The sequence below is a fragment of the Euprymna scolopes genome, chromosome 36 (assembly GCF_053919585.1).
Source record: "Euprymna scolopes isolate OS-2025 chromosome 36, ASM5391958v1, whole genome shotgun sequence".
In the NCBI taxonomy this organism is placed as follows: Eukaryota; Metazoa; Mollusca; class Cephalopoda; order Sepiida; family Sepiolidae; genus Euprymna; species Euprymna scolopes.
Genome location: NC_136517.1, coordinates 10,412,417 through 10,430,611, shown reverse-complemented (window position 1 = coordinate 10,430,611; position 18,195 = coordinate 10,412,417). Strand labels below are relative to the sequence as shown.

The 18,195-nt window shown below is 31.8% G+C and overlaps 1 protein-coding gene across 20 annotated transcripts in view; it reads right to left on the bottom strand.

Moving 5' to 3' along the window:
- Positions 1-18,195, bottom strand: part of LOC145260330 (echinoderm microtubule-associated protein-like 2) — a 488,936-nt gene that overhangs the window by 214,399 nt on the left and 256,342 nt on the right. For all 20 annotated transcript variants that reach the window (XM_080118228.1, XM_080118235.1, XM_080118233.1 and 17 more), the window contains one exon: positions 5,290-5,524. In XM_080118228.1, the coding sequence (XP_079974354.1) occupies positions 5,290-5,524 (235 nt within the window). The remainder of the gene's footprint in view (positions 1-5,289; positions 5,525-18,195) is intronic.

Sequence of the window (18,195 nt, the reverse complement as noted above, 5' to 3'; positions counted from 1 at the left end):
CTAAACTCATTTCACCATCACGTGTTTGCAGTGCATACAAACATGTAAATTAGATAACCATAGTGAGAAAAGAGTCACCTTTTCTCTAAATACTCAGAGACATTAGGAAACATTAAGAGCATGCGCAAATCACCACAGAATGAGAGGGCGGGGCAAGAGGGATAGTTAATTATAAATCTCAGTTACTTAAAACAATTTGAACAGATTTTTTTCCAAACATAACTCAAGAACTAAAGTATTATTTTAACATATATTTTGCGTGAAGCATAGTTGATTAATTCACATTTAGTATAAAAGGAATAAATCCCTTTGGCTTTAGTTTTCGATCTTAGATAACAAATGCATTTTATAATTCCTGTGTTAAGAAATAAAATTAATGAAGGCATTTTAATTTTTTAAATCCATAATTAAAATGAGTGAATGGAAGAGCCAAAAGCTCGTCCATTATTTGGCTATTTGGCACCGTGTTCTATACAAGTCTAATAATTTAAGTTTCCATTAAAAAATTTTATTTGATTAACCATTTTTATTAATTTTATTGCAGACTATTCTCATCTTTCTTAGTTGTTGTTTCACAAAGTTTTGGCCAAATATTCCTCAGGCCTTCGTCAGGTGGTAACCACGACGGAATAGGAACTCCTAATCTAATTGCATTCTCAGCAATTACTCCCATCCATATAGTTGTTGTCGTTTTACCATGTTTTGGCAAAGTAAGCCTCTGGCTGGCTTTGGATAGGATTAAAACCGCTATCTTCAGACAATTCTCACCTGGAACCATAGAGATTCAACATCTATCCACTGGTCAAAACGTTGTGAAACAAAAACTAAGGAAAATGAGGAGAATAGTCAGCAATAAATAAAATTAATAAATAAAACGCATCTCAATAATGAATTCCAATTAAATCATCATTTTTATTTAAAATATTTACACAAAGACAAAAAACGAGGCATAAAGTTAATGCGTGTAGAACCTCTTAAAATTTAGTGTAAAAGAGTACATCGTTTTTCGGATATAATGTAAACTGTGAGAATTAATGATTAATTTTTTTATATACTCTGAGGGGAGAATACAAGATTAATTTTTAAAGAGTTTTAGGGGAAAAAAAAAACGTTGATATTTACAAAGACACGTAAAAAAAATATCTAGACAGCAAACAGTTTAGAGTTTACTGCTTCAAAATATTTTAATACACACATCAGATTACAGTTCTGAATTTTTGAGATGAGGTATGTTTGTATTTGGATTATTTGAACAATTGTTTTCAGCGCGAGTGTTGTCTGCACAACGTTTCGGTCAATCCAAATACATGGAACCTTAGAGTGCAGAGCTACCTACCCCCACCCCGTTTTTCTACCAAAAACATGGCAACTTTTACACATGAAGGTCAAAGGTTACATTGACTGAAATATTGTGCAGATAATGCTCAAAATGAGAACATCTGTCCGATTAATCCAAATAATACAAGCATGCAGCAGATATTTATCAATTTAAAATTAAATATTAATTTAAGAAAAAGATGTTTTTATTTGTTTAAATGTATACTTTTTAAAATTAAATTAGAAAAATAAATTAAAGTTAATTGATAATTATCATTTTCTAACTGGTTTCCTCTTCTTGATTGTTTTTATTTCAATGTTTTAGTAGTTTTGCCCACTCATTCATTATGTATCTGTTATTTGAATATCTTATTTGAATATCTGTTATTTGTATATCTGGGGCTACACAGTGTTCCATTCGAAGTGGGCAAGATGTTTGAAGCTTCATAACAAAAATGAAAATTATATTTTTTTAACCCAAAAATACAGACAAAATCTGTTGGACTGTTCATTAGAATACCTATCCCAGAATAGATAAATTTAATCCTCAAGCAGTTTTGTACAACTTATGTCTCCTTCCAAAGATTAATAAATAAAAAAAATAAATAAATAAATAAATAAATCAGTATTCTAACTTTGGTCACAACTCATTACATAATTTTGATTCCAAAAAAGGTCTGAAACTTGAGGTTTAAGTTAAAGAGAATTAAGAAATTGAAATTTAAGGAATCTTGATGTCTAATAACTATGAATCAAATTTAATGCAAATCTGAAATCTTCGAATTTTTAAATGAGAGGTTGTGCTGAGATTATGTTCTCTAAAAATTCTTTAAAATACTTCAAACAGAACTGAAATTTGGAAAATATTTAACGTCTAATACGTTTTATTAAAATTTTGCAAGAATCAGATGTGTTTGAATTATTACAAAGGTTTTCTACCTCTTTTTTCTTTTGCATCAAACTAAAGTTGAATATAGCCCATATTTGGATCACTTGCACCTAGCAGCTCTGTTCAACATTCATAATAGTCAGCTAAAACTGATTTATCATAATTTAATGTCAGATATACAATTCAATTGTTGAATTTTCAAAGACACAAATAGCATCTAAAAAATAACAATCTTCATTTGTTATTGGCAATAGCACACTTAGCTACAATTATTGTTTTAAAATTACTTGGTACCATGCAGACGACTAATATGAAACATTTTTAAATAATCTTTGGAAAAAAAAAATAGCAAGGGAGACAACTCATTTTAAATTGACTAGTTGTCTACTTTAAATATGAAGACAAAATTAAATTGACTTCACTTTATCTGAGGAAATGTCAATAAGTACAACTAGTTTTCAATAGAATGAAACTATTTAATACAAATGTTTATTTCAAATCTTAATGTAAATCGATATACTTAAAAAATAATTCAATAAACAAGAACTAAACTCAATTCATAAATGCAAAATATGATTGAAAAACTACATTCCACAACTATAATTTTTTTTGTAAATTTAGTGTTTTTTAAATTTATGCATTAATTTATTTTTTCAATACAAAATTGAAAATTTACGGTATATCAAAAGTAAAAAAAAAAAAAAAAAATTAAATTAACTTAAAACAAAGAAATAAATAGCTTAAACACTATATACTCCATTTTGTGTTGTTTCAGATTATATCAAGATAACTTGTACTGTGGAAATAGCATTACATAGATGTGTAAGACAATATTGATTGATTCGTATTAAAAAGGTTTCTACAAAGTAAATAGTTTTATGCATTTGTGCTCGTTTCCAGAACTTTGCAAGTGGACACTAAAAACACAACAATCGAATGCGTGTGTGCACGTGTTTCCATTGCAAAGATGTGGAAATGCTGACAGATTGCGTGTATGTGTGTGTGTGCGCGTACCTGTGAGGTGAAATGAGTACAATGACAGGGTTTAGTGGACTTTGATGCTGCGAGAATTACTCTAACATACTGGGCGGATTAGAAGACTTTATCTAAAATTCCAACCGTTTTAATAATTAACATAATTGCTCCAATCCAAGCAAGGGTATTAAGAATTAAAATATATAGTCTCGCGCTAAATGTCTATTTTCAAAATTGTAATCTTAAAAATCCATTGAAAATTTCTAAGAATATAGAATGCATTTTTTAACACAAGGAAAATGAGATTAAATAAGAAATAAAAACCGAAATGTTTTTGATCTGAACAACTATATCAGCTGGTAAATGATAACTGGTCAAACGTAACTTGTATATGTAAAACGAAAAAAAATTGCATGTAAAATAATCATAACTTATAGCTTTTATTATTCATTTTTATAAATTATCTGTGAAACTTTGCTTTCTAAAATCTTTGTTTATTATGGAGCTGTATAACTCGAAGTTTGTGGGAGCTTGACTTTAATGATCCTAAGGCTTCATTTTTAGCGGTAACTATAGTTGTAGGGGAGACTATCACACACCTTTACCTGGATTACTCCACTTAACGTTGATTCTCATTCTGCTTAGTTTAAAAGTACCATTTTATTTTAGTCTTTGTCATGACTAGGCCAAAGATTGGTCTCCTAGCCCATTAGTAAGCACTAACCACTATGCCAGAAGCTTTTAAACTTGTTTAATGGATACACTTAATATTTTCAAGTTTAATATACTGCATTTTATCACTTACTAAAAACTTCTTCAGTTTAGAGTGTCACAAAATGCAGACCTGGACTTTTTTTCTATTTCAATAATAAAGTTTACTGTTTTTATAGAAATTCACTAAATAATTAGTGTTTTGGTTTTGGAAAAAGCAGGAGGATTTTTTTTACAATGGTGCAATAATAATTTTAAAAATATTTTTAAAAAGCTCTTCCTACCCATTTGTTTTTGTTCTTTTTTCTTCACTTATTTTCTTTTTGACTTTCTTCTGAGTACTTTCTTTTTTGGACGAAAAGTTGAGTTTGTTCGAGGCTGTTCTGTTTCAAATATATAAACCCCAAATATATTCAAAAAGGTCCAAAATTATCAGACAAATTTGGAAGACCTTTTTAAAAGAAAAACAAAAAAACTTTACCTCTTACTAAATACATTTAACATTTTTTTTAAATTTACAAAAATCCTATTCCAGTTCTTTTAAATAAAATTCTATACAAATGCCTAAGCCATCAAATCCAAATTTTAAAATGAAGAGAGCAATTTTATGTAACATACTTCAAATTATTTCATAATAGTTTCAGCAGTAGTGAACTAAATGAAGATCAGAATTCAATCCTACTCTATGGTATAAAAAAAAACATAAAAAAAAAAAATTTTATGTTTCTCTTTCATAAGAGCAAAATTAAAATTTAGAAACATTTTTTAGTTAGTGTTGTTGGGAAGGGTGGAAAGAAAATTAAAATATTAGTAAAAACGTTATATTCATATAATTAATCAAAGATAAAACGACCAGGAAAAAATTTATTTAGTTTTTTACCCATTTTCTAACATTTGTTAAAAAAATGATTCTTTCAAAATTATATAAAAATTCAAAGGGCAGATAACTTTGTAAAAATACTGAAAATTATAACATTCGAAATTTCCTTAAAAGAAAAACTTAAAGAAAATTTTCTGAACACAAGAAAAAAGACAAAATTTTACATCATGAATTAATCAGCTGTTGATAAAAATGTGCATCAAATAGAATATACAAGAGATATTTCAGACAAAATCGAATTACAACAAATCTACATCTTTATACAAATTCAAGATAAACTTTTACAGCAGATAATTGAATTAAGTTATTTAAAAATAAAAATATTGAAATATTTCATTAAAAGAGTTAAAAATTGTAATCAGAAATAAAATGTCAAGACATCAACAATAATCTACATTTGTAAAAATTAAAAAATATTTTTTTTTTTTTTACATTTCGTAATTTTTTCAAAGAGGTGCGAATTAAAACACTGATGAAACAAATAAGCAAAAAAAAAAAAAAAATCTAAAAATCTTACCTGAAAGGTTTTACAGAACCATCATTAAGTTCTGTTGTTGTGGACAGTGAGGACCATTTTTTGAGGCTTGCAGTGTTAGCTTTATGGGATGGAGAAGTTCGAGCTGGGGGTGTAGTACTTCTGCTCGGTGAGCTGTGCACAGTATCGACAGGACTCAGGTGGACATTCTTCTTGTCTCCATATCTCCGTGTGGACTTAAAAGCTGGCTTTGAGGGCAAGACATTGTTTTGCATTACTGTTTGAAGAAAATGAAAAAAAAAAAATTATGATTATATAACTGAACTTTTTTCAAATTACCATTTACCAAAGCCAAAAACCTATGCATAAAAACAGCAAATTCTCATTCACATATGCATGAAAACACAAAGAAACAAAATTGAATACTAAAACCAACAAAAATCAGGTTTGCGCTTAGATATGAAGGTTTTTTTCATATGCATATGTTGTTTTAAAGATCAAGAAAGATCTCATTTATAAAAGGCCACTTTTGAATTTAAAATAATCTGAGAATTATACTGTAGCATTATTGAAGCATTACACATCGTAAGAAATTGAATTTAGGGGGTAGTAACAAAAATTATTTATACTTAGTGGTAATGAGATAGCGAGGCACACTTTCGTTCAAGACTAAAACAAGAATCCACTTCACGGTTCAAATGTACAATTTTATGTGTGACTCACATATGCATACATTCAAGATATTGACAGGGCTGCTGCAAAGAAGGTGATCTCCCTCTATGGTGCTAGAAAATTGATACCTGACAGTATCCTGTATCTATACAAAGCCATCATTCACCCATGCATGAAGCATTTTTGCCACATTTAGGCTGGTACATCTACTTTATTAGTCTCTCCTTAGATAAGGTCAAAAAAAAAAAAAATAGTTTCCAATCTAATAAATCTTAATCAACCAAGCTTCAATTCGTCTCATCACCATAATGTTGCATCTGTTTCACAAGTACTTTGATGCAACGTGTTCTAATGAACTCTTAGTACCCCCTCAAAATAAATATCCTCTCCCCTCCCGACTAAACTTACAAGCAGCAAAATTCCAGAGATTCTTAATCTTAAATGCTAGAAAGTAGTTAATAGGTTAATAGTTTCTGTTCCTAAACTTTTGGAATTCCCTCCCAGTTTCCCTGACTATACTAACATGTTAAAATTTAAATGTAATGCTTCTCAACTACTTGCATAGTACTTTTGCAAACATGGCCCTAATTATAGCCCCTTATAATATCAGAGTTGCTCTCTGCCTTGTTTGGAATGAAAGCACAAAAAAAAAATAAAAATAAAAAATGGGAGTTATCAAAAAATATTTAAATAGTGTTTTGTTAATTGAATTTTTTTGTTAATCAATTTTTATCAAAAAATACATTTTTGATAAAGGACTGAAAACTGTCCGAAATATTAACAGTATAATTTACATTCTTTTATAATTCATCGTTTTTATATACAGAGAAAACATTGTCAATAGTGCTACAAAGATATACATTTCTACAAAGCCATCAATTTTAATTGAAAATTACATTTTTAATAAAGGACGGAGAACTGTTCAAAATATTAAAAGTATATTATTATAATTTACATTCTTTTATAGCTTCAATAAAGTAATTTTTATTTTCAAAAAGGTGAAAAAAAAATTCATTTTTAATCAAACATCTATTATATTAAATTGAATCAATATTCGATTCCCAAAGGGTTTTTTTTTTAAATACTATGTACTTTAATAACATAAAATGCATGCTCATATGTACCTTAGTTTTGAATGTGATGGTAGCTAAGGTGTTAATGACATGAACTAAAAAAACCTGAGTGTGCTAAAGTTTGAATCCAGTTCGTGCCACAGAAATATTTTCATCAAACCTGCACTTGGCCTTACCTTACCTTTTGGAAAGGAAGTAAATAAAAATATACCATAGTTCTGGAATTGAGTTATGTTTAAAAAAGATTGTTTTAATTAGCCATAATTTATAATTAAACAAGCCACCCATCTGTATTTCTTCCATTCTTTTTATGTTGATTAAATCATTTTCTAATAATTTTAAGTCTTTGTGAGCATTTATAGAAAAGTGACCATTTCTTTATAGCCAATTTATATAGTGCGTTTGTACAGACCATAAACATACATGTAAATTAGATAGCAAAATAATATTGGATATTTGGGTAAAGAGTGTCAAGAAATCAATTTTTGCACCTGCATTATCAAATGTATCAGATCATTTGAATAAAAATTATAAACCTGACGGGCATTTGCTTATTTAAAAGAAATAAACTTGGAATTGTCAGAAAGAAAAGTTAAACGTATGTTTGAAAGGTCCTTTTCGTCAAAAAGGTTATACACGTGTAATCAAGGTCAGTTTAGTGAATCACTGAATAAAATGCCCTTGTGGCGTGGTTACAGAACTACCATACTAAAAGAGGCATTTCAGGTAGTCGCAAATGCTTATATAATAACCAAAAAGGATATTGCGATTGGTTGACCAGTGGGCTGAGAAGAATCAACTTGTCGAATTTCATGTGTGTGCATCTCCCTTCTGACACCGAACATCCATAATTGTTGCCAAGAATAAAGACAGTCATATTTATATATCTGCGCGTTGTCCTTTTGAACAATGCCAACATACAATAGAACTCTTATCCATAAAGATGATATAGATGAAGTAAAGAGACTTGATATTTCTAGTCACACCAGAAGAATTACCAAAATAAATTTTTCATAATTTATGAATTTCGATCAAAATAAGTTCAAAGAGGAATAAATAGAGTTAGCAATTGTGTATACATAGTTTGCTTGAAGCATTGTGCACATTACATAAAATATTACTAATTATGACAATACATGGCAGATGGTGTACATACAAAATATAACACAAATGCAGAGCAAAAAAAATATAGAAAGTAAAGATGATAGCATTTTTTTTTTTTTTTGAAACATCATTTTTAGTTATATATCCCAGTTTATGAAATTCCAAATGTAATCACGGTACAATCAGTCGGGTTAAGCAATGACTTCCGAGTACATAGAAGTCATGGAATTATCAATTTTGTTTTGCACTTTTGGAGTGATATATAGTGCAGTAAGAACATACTTGTGCATAGAAGGCAACTTCTGCTCAAACCTTCCCTTCCTCTGCTCTCCTCTTTAAAAAGAAAGTTTCAGTATCAATGACTTGAGGTGACATTCAACCAAGATGAGCCGGTTCTTTCTATAGAACACAGCATAGCCGAACCAGCAAAGTCTCCTCTTTTGTTGAGTTGACAAGACATCTTTTGTCTCTAGCCATGGCAAAATAAAACACCCAGACTCAATCTCACTTGTATAGTACATGCATATCTATTGAGTTAATACATTTCTGTATCCTTGGCTATGTAATTTTTTCCTATGTTGTGTTGCTGAAATTGAATAAAATTAAATTGTAGAAGCTTGTTTTAACCAAACTATAGTAACCCATTTTTCTTCATACCTGGTAAGTCCAGACAGATATTCATGCAGTAACCTTTTCTTTCATACAAGCTTCTCTTTCCTTCTACAGATACGCATCATTTGCTAACTTTGCTAATTTTATTCATTTAACAATAATAATAAAAAGAGGTAACCTATCCTGTTCTTCAAGATGTGTAACCATTCGAAACAGCCGTTATGCTGATTTTCCCTCCAAACAAACCGGTCACAAAAAAGACAATCCTTAAACAGAGTCAAACAAAATAAAATATTCATTACAAAACATTGAAATTAATATGGATTCAACTGAAACTATTTTATGAAAGAAAATATTTAATACATTTGAAAAAGATGTCTTATTTTTTTTTTTATTTTGCTTTTTTTTTTTTTGTAGAAAGTTGGAGACTTATTTGTATTGTTCACCCAATTAAGATTTTGAGGTAAGTTCAGTTAATTTAGCAAGGATTTTCTTTTCTCCTTCAAATCAGAAAATGAATTGGAACTTTATCATTATTAAATTCATTATTTGCGAATTTTTGAAACGAGGATTGACAATTTGTCAACATGGTACAACGGATCAAGTGAACAAAGTTACGTCACAGTGACAGTTTTCAAGGTTGAAGGCGATAATAACCAAGAATAAAAATTGCTTAAAACTGTTACCCGGTAATAGCTGACAGAACAAGAACAATTTACCTGTAGATTAAATAAAGGTTCAGTTCGAAATTTCGTATGAATTACAGAGTTCAATGTAAAAATTTCAGAATTCAACAAAATTCACTGGTTATCTTATATTATATAAATCTCAAACGTCTGTATGTATGTGTGTTCGTATGTCTGCTACAAACTTCTCATGCGCATCGTACATGCACAAATGTGTCAACGTTAGAAAGAGCGATCTTTTGGACAAAAAATATTGAATTGAAAAAAAAAAATCGTCCATTATTTTGTGTAGAAATATCGTTTTCTTTGAGGGGGGGGCAGATAAAAACCTTGCTTTCGTTGCGATTTACAAACGCTGCATTAATCATTATTTTCTTCAGTTTTAAATATTAAAATTTGTGATGCTAAAACGTGTGTAATCATGGACACATCAGTAAAAGCGTTCAGTTACGAACTTCAGTTGTGTGAGTTCGTGCCTGGTATGCATTTTTTTTTTTTTTGCTTGTAAAATTTTGCTTTTGGCTGATGGCACCAGAATTCGTTTTTTTTTTTTTGTTGTTAATGATTGGGCAACGCCCCCCACCCTGCCTCGCAGTCACAATTTTAATTTTTTTTTAGTTGACATATATGATAGTAGCATGGATACCTGATATTGCCCAAGTCAACATGAAGTTCTGTTTGGAACACACAAGGATATTGATCACTTTCACTGCGGACAACGTTGATACACCCCAAACAATTGAAAAAATTAAGAGAACTAATAAAAAGCATGAAAATGTAATTTATAGTGTAGCCTTACTTTAATGTTATTTTTCTTTAAATTAAATTGTTACTCCTGTTCCCTTTAGATCACTCTCTAATCTCCAAATAGCTTTTCCTTTACTTTAAATAACTTTTTTATAAAAAATTTCTCCTTTTCTTTTTTGTACAAAAATAAGACGAAGACATTTTTATATATTCTCTTATTATTCATTCATCGATTAAACAAATTTATTTAAAACCAAAATTCTAAAGTTTTCAAATGTGTGTTGTGTTTTTTAGGTTTTCCTTACACATGTACTGAATTCAAATATTAAGCCAATTATGACAACACAAAATAATTGTTTATTTTAATACAAAATAGAAATTTTCAAAACCAATATAAATAAATCACTAAATTTTGAGAAAATATTTCAATGACACTTAAAATAATTGGCCTCTTACTAAAATACAATGTTTTTTGATTATTTTTTTTTTTTTTTTACACTAACTACAATATTCGAAATATGGACTTTATAAGTTTTCGAGTATGCCGACAATGAATATTACAGTTCAATTTGCGGCTGATAAGTAGTTTACCAAATATGAAAACATTTGTTATCCAATGAAAAAATTAATGTAATTCCTGCAGCCATTTTTTTCACAACCGAAGAATTAGTGATGCGCATGTGTAACAACTTTTGGAATAAACACTCCCAACCTTCCCATGTTAACAGCTTTCGGAATAAACACCCCATACTTTTTCATAGGAGTTGGAGGCGGGAATATTTGCTTTGTCATCTGCTTCGGTTACACGCATTACTAATTACTCAGTTGTAAAAACAAAAATGGCTGTCAGAGATTGCATTAGCTTTTACATTATATATATTTTTTCATATCTGATAAACGACTTCCGAGCTCCAAATTTAACTGTTATATTTGTTGTCAGCATATCCGGAAACCTATAAAAATCGACATGTACAACCCAAAAACTGCCACAAAACTGAAATCAACCAATGAAAGTTTGACACGAAAGCAATCATTCACTTGCCTATCATTTTTAAACGAAATTCAATAAAATTTGAATTTGCTCAAAAACAAATTTTATAAAGTTTATGTTCATCCACCTCACAGTGTTGGAAGTGCTAAGCAGCAGTTGCCAAGTAATAACAATATTGTAAGTATAATTCTAAATCATACTACACCAGAAATTTACATTAATATTTAACTAGCGGGACCTGTGGAAATTCCACAGGGAACAGAATCATATGTAATATATTTATGTTGGCATTCTGTAGATGTTCAGCGTAAATGGAGACACTGATATTATTGTACAATAATATTACTATTTATTTTAATATCTTGTTAAAACTGCAAAAGTATTTTTCCAAGCTAGCAGGGACGCCTAGCATAGCCAGGTCGTAAAATATGCTTAAATATAGTATTTTACTTTTTGCAGATTTTGTATATATTATTATAGAGTTAATGTTCTATGGATCTTTATATATTTTAAAGTTGCGATTTCAAAAAAAGAAGAAAAAAATATATATATATATATATATATCTACAGGACTTGGGTTCATCAGTTTGAATCGAAACCGAATCCCAAACATGTATATATATGTATATATATAACTTTAGATCCTTCAGCAATAATCTAAACCAAGACTTATGAAGAATTCTTGGTAAAATTATTTATGACAAGAAATGGAAGTACATAAACGAGCTGGATGTAAGCGTGACACAAAATAATACATGCTATCATATTAATATATAGATTATGATATTACTATAAGTTACCCTTAGAATGGTAAGAGATATAGGTCTAACAAAACGTTGTATAGTCTGCACTAAGTGGTTTATCCAGTAAACAAACTGCTGTTGTCCTTGGGAACCGAATGTTTGATTCAGTTCCGAATTCTTTCTTTCCATTTAAAATGTGATATGACAATCCAGTACTTCTGCAATACTGCATGGTAACCAAATTTTTGGTTTCCAGTTTGGAGAATATTATGAGGACACATTTGATGATCAGTCTGCAGCACTTTTCTCAAATCACCTTTTCATTAGTACTGGGTCAATAACATTGAATAGAGATCTCCAATTGCTCAAATTACCATGTGGCCAAACAGTAAATTCAACTGATGACCTGATGACTAAGGTTTTCAAGATATTGCTAAATATTTCTGCAATGTTGGATGGCTTCGTGAAAGAGCAATCTTGACCCCTAGAAATGATGCTGTTGATGTGATCATTTATAATCTTTTGCAAGATTTATCAATCTATAGCGTTATTGATGAAGATCAAGCAGTAGAATTTCTCGTACAATTCACTACAATCACTTGGAATGCCACATCAAAACCTGATATTGAAGAAAGGAGCTCCAGTTATGTTAAGAAATCTTGATCCATCTAAACTGTGTACTGGCACACAATCAGCAATAAATTCTTTAAAAACTAATGTTCTGGAAGCCATTATAATAACTGGAAAATTTTAGGTGATTCCCCTTATTTCTGACATGCCATTTTAGTTCAAGCGTTTACAATCTATATATCTATAAAAGTGAAAATGTGTGTGTGTGTGTACATTTCCCTACCAAATAACTGTCAATTTTTGGTTTACAGACTCGAAATTTGACATCTAAGGTATTGAGATTTGGGAACATCTTTAATCGGGTTTCGGCCTGAAATTTCGCTGTTAAGGGGTGAAAGTTCAACGATTTGACCTTTGAGAACGCTACTAAACTCCTCTAACAATTTTGGGTCTAAAAACTTAAAATTTTAGATATAGGTTTTTGTTGTTTTTTTTACATAGGCGTCACCACTTATCAAGGCCGATAGGCCACTCAAGGACAAGGATTAAAGAGTGCACAGTAGTCAAAAGGACAATATAGTAATCGATAGTAATGGAAGTTTGGTAAATTTGTTAACTTAAGTGGAACGGCTCATCAGAAATTTGTTCACGTTGGACTTGAAGGCAACCATATTAGACAGCTGGAAAGCAGGAAAACGGAAGACAATTCCACAGGCATGCAGTTCTAAGAAAGAAGCTTTGATCATGGAATCTATGTTTAGGTTTAGGCACAGATAAAGAGTGAGGAGAATTATTGATAGTGTTTTCAGCTAGTCGAGTGTTTCTTGTGAAAGTTTGGCGAGGGGGGACCATAGATTGAAGCTCAGTCAAACACTTTCCATGAAAATAACGATAAAGCAGAGAAACTCGCAACATCTCTTCTGTGAGATAGAAGTTGCAGCGAAGAGAAAAGGACATTTCCTACCAGGCCACAAAGTCTATTTTGAACCCTATCAAGGCAGGACAAGTCCTTTCTAGCAGCTCCTGTCCATATGTGGCAACAGTATTCCATCCTTGGACGTATCTGGCTCTTATATAGATAGAGAATTGCATCAGCAGTAAGATATCTACTGGATCAATAGAAGGATCTGACCATTTTTCCAGCGGCCTTGGCAACAGATTTGATGTACGTATTCCATTTAAGATCAGGAGTAAAGGTCAAGCCCAGAAGCCTGTCAAAACTTGAGGCCTCCCCAAGACGAGAGCCATTCATTTTAATTGATGCCAGATGGGGATCAGAACGTTGATGATGTAAAGATAAAAGCTTGGTTTTAGATGCATTAAAAGTAACCAGCCACTTCTTTCCCCATTGAACACCGTGATCAAGATCAGAGGAGAGAGAATTGGAGAGAACTTGGTCGTTTACTGTCTTAGATGTGCTACCATAAATGGTAGTGTTGTCAGCAAAAACATCTACGAATGATGTAAGGATGTGATTTGGAAGATCATTAATGTAGATCAGGAAAAGAGTTGGGCCCAGGATGGACCCCTGAGGGACTCCAGCATTTATACTGTGAGCTTCTGATTTTTGCCCATCAACTACTACTCTTATGAACCTATCAGAGAGAAATGATTTAATAATTAAGACATTTCCAGCAATACCATAGCTGGAGATCTTGTGAAGTAAACCTTTATGCCATACCCTATCAAAGGCCTTAGATATGTCAAGAGCAATTGCCCTAGAAAGGTTGCCTCCGTCGAGAGATTTGCTAATCCTATGAGATATAACTAAGCACATCTGCTGTAGATCTAGCAGAACGGAAACCATATTGAGTGTCACTAAGAAGGTTATTTTTGTTGAGATGGTTGATTACTTCTGTATTTAACACAGATTCCAGCAACTTACTCATGATGCACAGGAGACTTATTGGCCTGTACTGAGAGGGGGATGAACGATCACCTGAATTCTTAAATACAGGGGATACTGATGAGATTTTCCAGGGTGATGGGAAGCAATTCTCCTTAAGACAACGTTTAAACAGTTTTCTAAGTATGAGCGCTAGTTCTGGTTGAAGTTTTTTGAGTACTATAATTGGAATACCGTCAGGGCCAGTTGCTTTACTGGAATCAAGGTTTTTGATTAGCTTGGCAACATCACATACAGATATTTGTATATCACATAGTGTGTTTTCTGATAAAGGAGGAAATATTGGGGGTTGGCGGCCTTGGTCACAAAGGGTAGAATTGGCTGCAAAATTTTTGGCAAAGAGTTTGGCTTTGTCTAATGCTGACGAGATTAACTCAGGTCCATTGATGATAGTTGGGATAGAGCACATACTTCTGTTCAGGATTCTGCTTGCTATTTGCCAAAACTGGTGGGAACCAAGCCGCTGCTCAGCTACTTTGGACTTGACGGACTGAGCATACAACTCTCTAGCGTTCTTTATTACTTTCTTACAATGGTTGCTGGCAGTCCTGAAACGGCTTTAGTTTCCATACATCTATTACGTTGGAAGCAGTGCAAAAAGTGATTTCTTTGCGCAATAGCAGCAGAACATTCTGGAGAAAACCATGGCCGGCTGTTAGGTTTTTGCTGGAACTTTTTCGAGGGTATGAAATTGTCTCTCCACCAATTTTGGGGTCTAAACACTTGAAATTTTAGATGTAAGTTACTTAGATATGGGTCAGACATTTTAATTTGATTTTAGCCCAAAACAAATGTTAACGGGTCAAAATTAGAGTCAAAGTAAAAGAAAATTTGACCTCTGCAATCTTTAGCAACTTTTCTCTATGGTAGTTAAGGAAGCGTATTATATAGAAAGGCATTACCATAAATATGCACACTTAAATATATACATATGCACACTTAAATATATACATATGCATATAATGTTATTTACAGTACATAGGGCCCAAGCAAAGCCGGGTTGAACTACTAGTTCCCAATAAAAATTAGTTTTACTATGTCTATATATAAAGCTCAAGGACAAAGCCGCAAAGTTGTTGGTCTTGATCTTCAGACACCTTGCTTTTTTTTTCATGGACAGTTTATGTTGGTTGCTCACGCATTGGAAGTCCTGAAAAATTCTATATCCAAGCACCTGTTAGGTCACACCAAAATGTTCATGTGGAGGTTCTTCAAAATTAATGCGACAGGTACATTTACCAGTGTTCAGATATTTTAAACTGCTTGAAACTAGTAATCTATTTTGTTAATGAAATGATTAAAATTTAATGTCATCTTTATATATATTGTACATTAAACAGTTAAAAACAAAAGATTTAACATTTTCAGATATACACTATGATCTATCTATATATCTATAAAAGTGAACGTGTGTGTGTGTGTGTGTGTGTGTGTGTGTGTGTGTGTGTGTGTGTGTACATTTCCCCGTCGCAATAACTGTCAATTTTAAGTCTACAGACTCGAAATTTGATATACCGGGTACTGAGATTTGGGAAAATCTTTGATCGGTTTCTGGCCAGAAATTTGGCTGTTAAGGGGGTCAAAGTTCAACGATTTGACCTTTGAGAACTCTACCAAACTTCTCCGACAATTTTGGGTTTAAACACTTGAAATTTTAGATATAGGTTTCTTGGACATGGATCTAACTTAATAACTTGATTTGAACCCAAAACAATAAATTTTAAGGGGTCATAATAGGGGTCAAAGTTAAAAAAAATTGACTACTTTTTTTTTTGCTGCTCAACATACACCTCCAAACACCCGGGCAATGCCGGGCTGAAATGCTAGTATATCTATAGAAGTGAAATTGTGTGTGTGTGTGTGTACATTTCCCTACCAAACTACTCTGTCAATTTTCAGTCTAAAGACTGGAGATTTGACATAAGGGGTATTGATATTTGGGAAATCTTTAATCTGTTTTCGGCCAGAAATTTGGCTGGTCAAAGTTCAATGATTTAACCTTTGAAAACTCTACCAAACTCCTCTGCCAATTTTGCGTCTAAACACTTGAAATTTTAGATGTATGTTACTTGGACATGGATCTAACTTTTTAATTTGATTTGAGCCCAAAACAAATGTTAAGGTGTCAAAATTTAAAAATTGACCTCTGCGGACTATACCAAATTACTCAGCCATTTTTTGGTTTAAATATTTGAAATTTTCCATAAAGTGTATTCAGACATAGGGCAAGCTTTTTAATCGATTTTTAGCCGAAAATTTGGCTGCCAAGAGGCCAAAGTTGAAAGAATTGACCTTTGAAGACTACCAAACTCCTCCGCCAATTTTGGGTTCAAACACTTGAAATTTAAGATGTAGGTTACCTAGACAGGAGTCAAACATTTTAATGTATATACACATATGCACATAAAGTTATGAACAGTACATAGAGCCCGAGCAAAGCTGGGCTGAACTGCTAGTATAAAAGTGCAATTATTACATCATATTTTGAAATAAGGACTAAAAGATAAGATTATACTAGAAAAAAAGATTAAGCCTACTGGCGATAAAACACACCTACTGCTCCTACCTCATAGGCGGATGTGGAAAAAGAAGCCATTATAAATTTATGTTTTGTTTAATCAATAGGATAATTATGTATAAGGACGGAATATTCAAATATCAAATACAACCTGGCAACGCCTGGTTCTTCAGCTAGTTTGTTATATAGAGTGCTTTATTTATTCTCATACAGTGGTAGACTTCATTTATTCTGATATCATAGGAAAGTTACAATTCTAATATTGCGAGAACGCTAACCGAGGACAATCAAAGCAAAAAGGTCCTTTAAAAGAGACAGTTGAAAAGGAAAATCTTTATCTTTTTTTAATTATCTTAAAAACAACAAAAAAAACCCCCAGAAAAACTTGCTACAAACACTTCTTTCTTTTCAAGTGTAAAATCAACCACCTTATTCACTGGTTGACCTTTTATAAACGGTGAAAGAACTTGACTTAACAGGTCCATGTATCAATATAGATATAAGGGGGTGGCAAGGATCATGGAGGGAGAGATTAAAACAACATCTACAAGAGTGAACCTAAAAACAAGCAGAAAGATGTATGACTTTATTGGCCTCTTTTTTATAAAAAGAGGATCTGACAATTGGGCTCGTCTTGAATCCTCACAGACATCTGCAAAAATAAAGATGAAGTCTACTTTGGTCCTCCTACCATATCAGGGGCAGTGTAAACCTCAAAGATTAATCCTAAATCTTGATCCTTTCGTGTAAATAAGGCAAAATCTTGATATTTTATTTTTTATTGATTCACCATTTATCAAGGTCAAAAGCCACTTGTGGATAAGAGTTACTGAGATGGACTGTCAGTTGACAAAGAATATCACAAGAGGATTGAAAAAAAAAAAAAAAAGTGAATGGAATGAAGACAATTATTAAATCGACTCATGACAAGTATTTGTTGACATTAGAGTTCAAGAGAAACATGTCTACAGGGAAGCAATCCTTCGGTAAGGTGTTGTTCAATGGATGGGAATTTCTTGGAAAAAACTTCAAAGTTCCATTTAATGTTAGGCATAAAGAAAAGATATTTTCAATTGTATTAGGAAGAAAAGCTCTTGCTGTGAATGTCTTAAAATATGAAACCGAAGATTGAAGTTCAGTCGAACACTTTCCACTGAAATAACGAAAGAAAGGATTGACCGATATGATTGCATTGGAGTGGGGCTGATATGAACAATGAATTGCTCACTGCCTCCAGTGCCAATTGAAGCATCGTCGTATCTGATGGAAAGAAGATGGTGGTTATCTCAAATATGCAGTTGTAGAGGCACAACCGAGACAAGTATG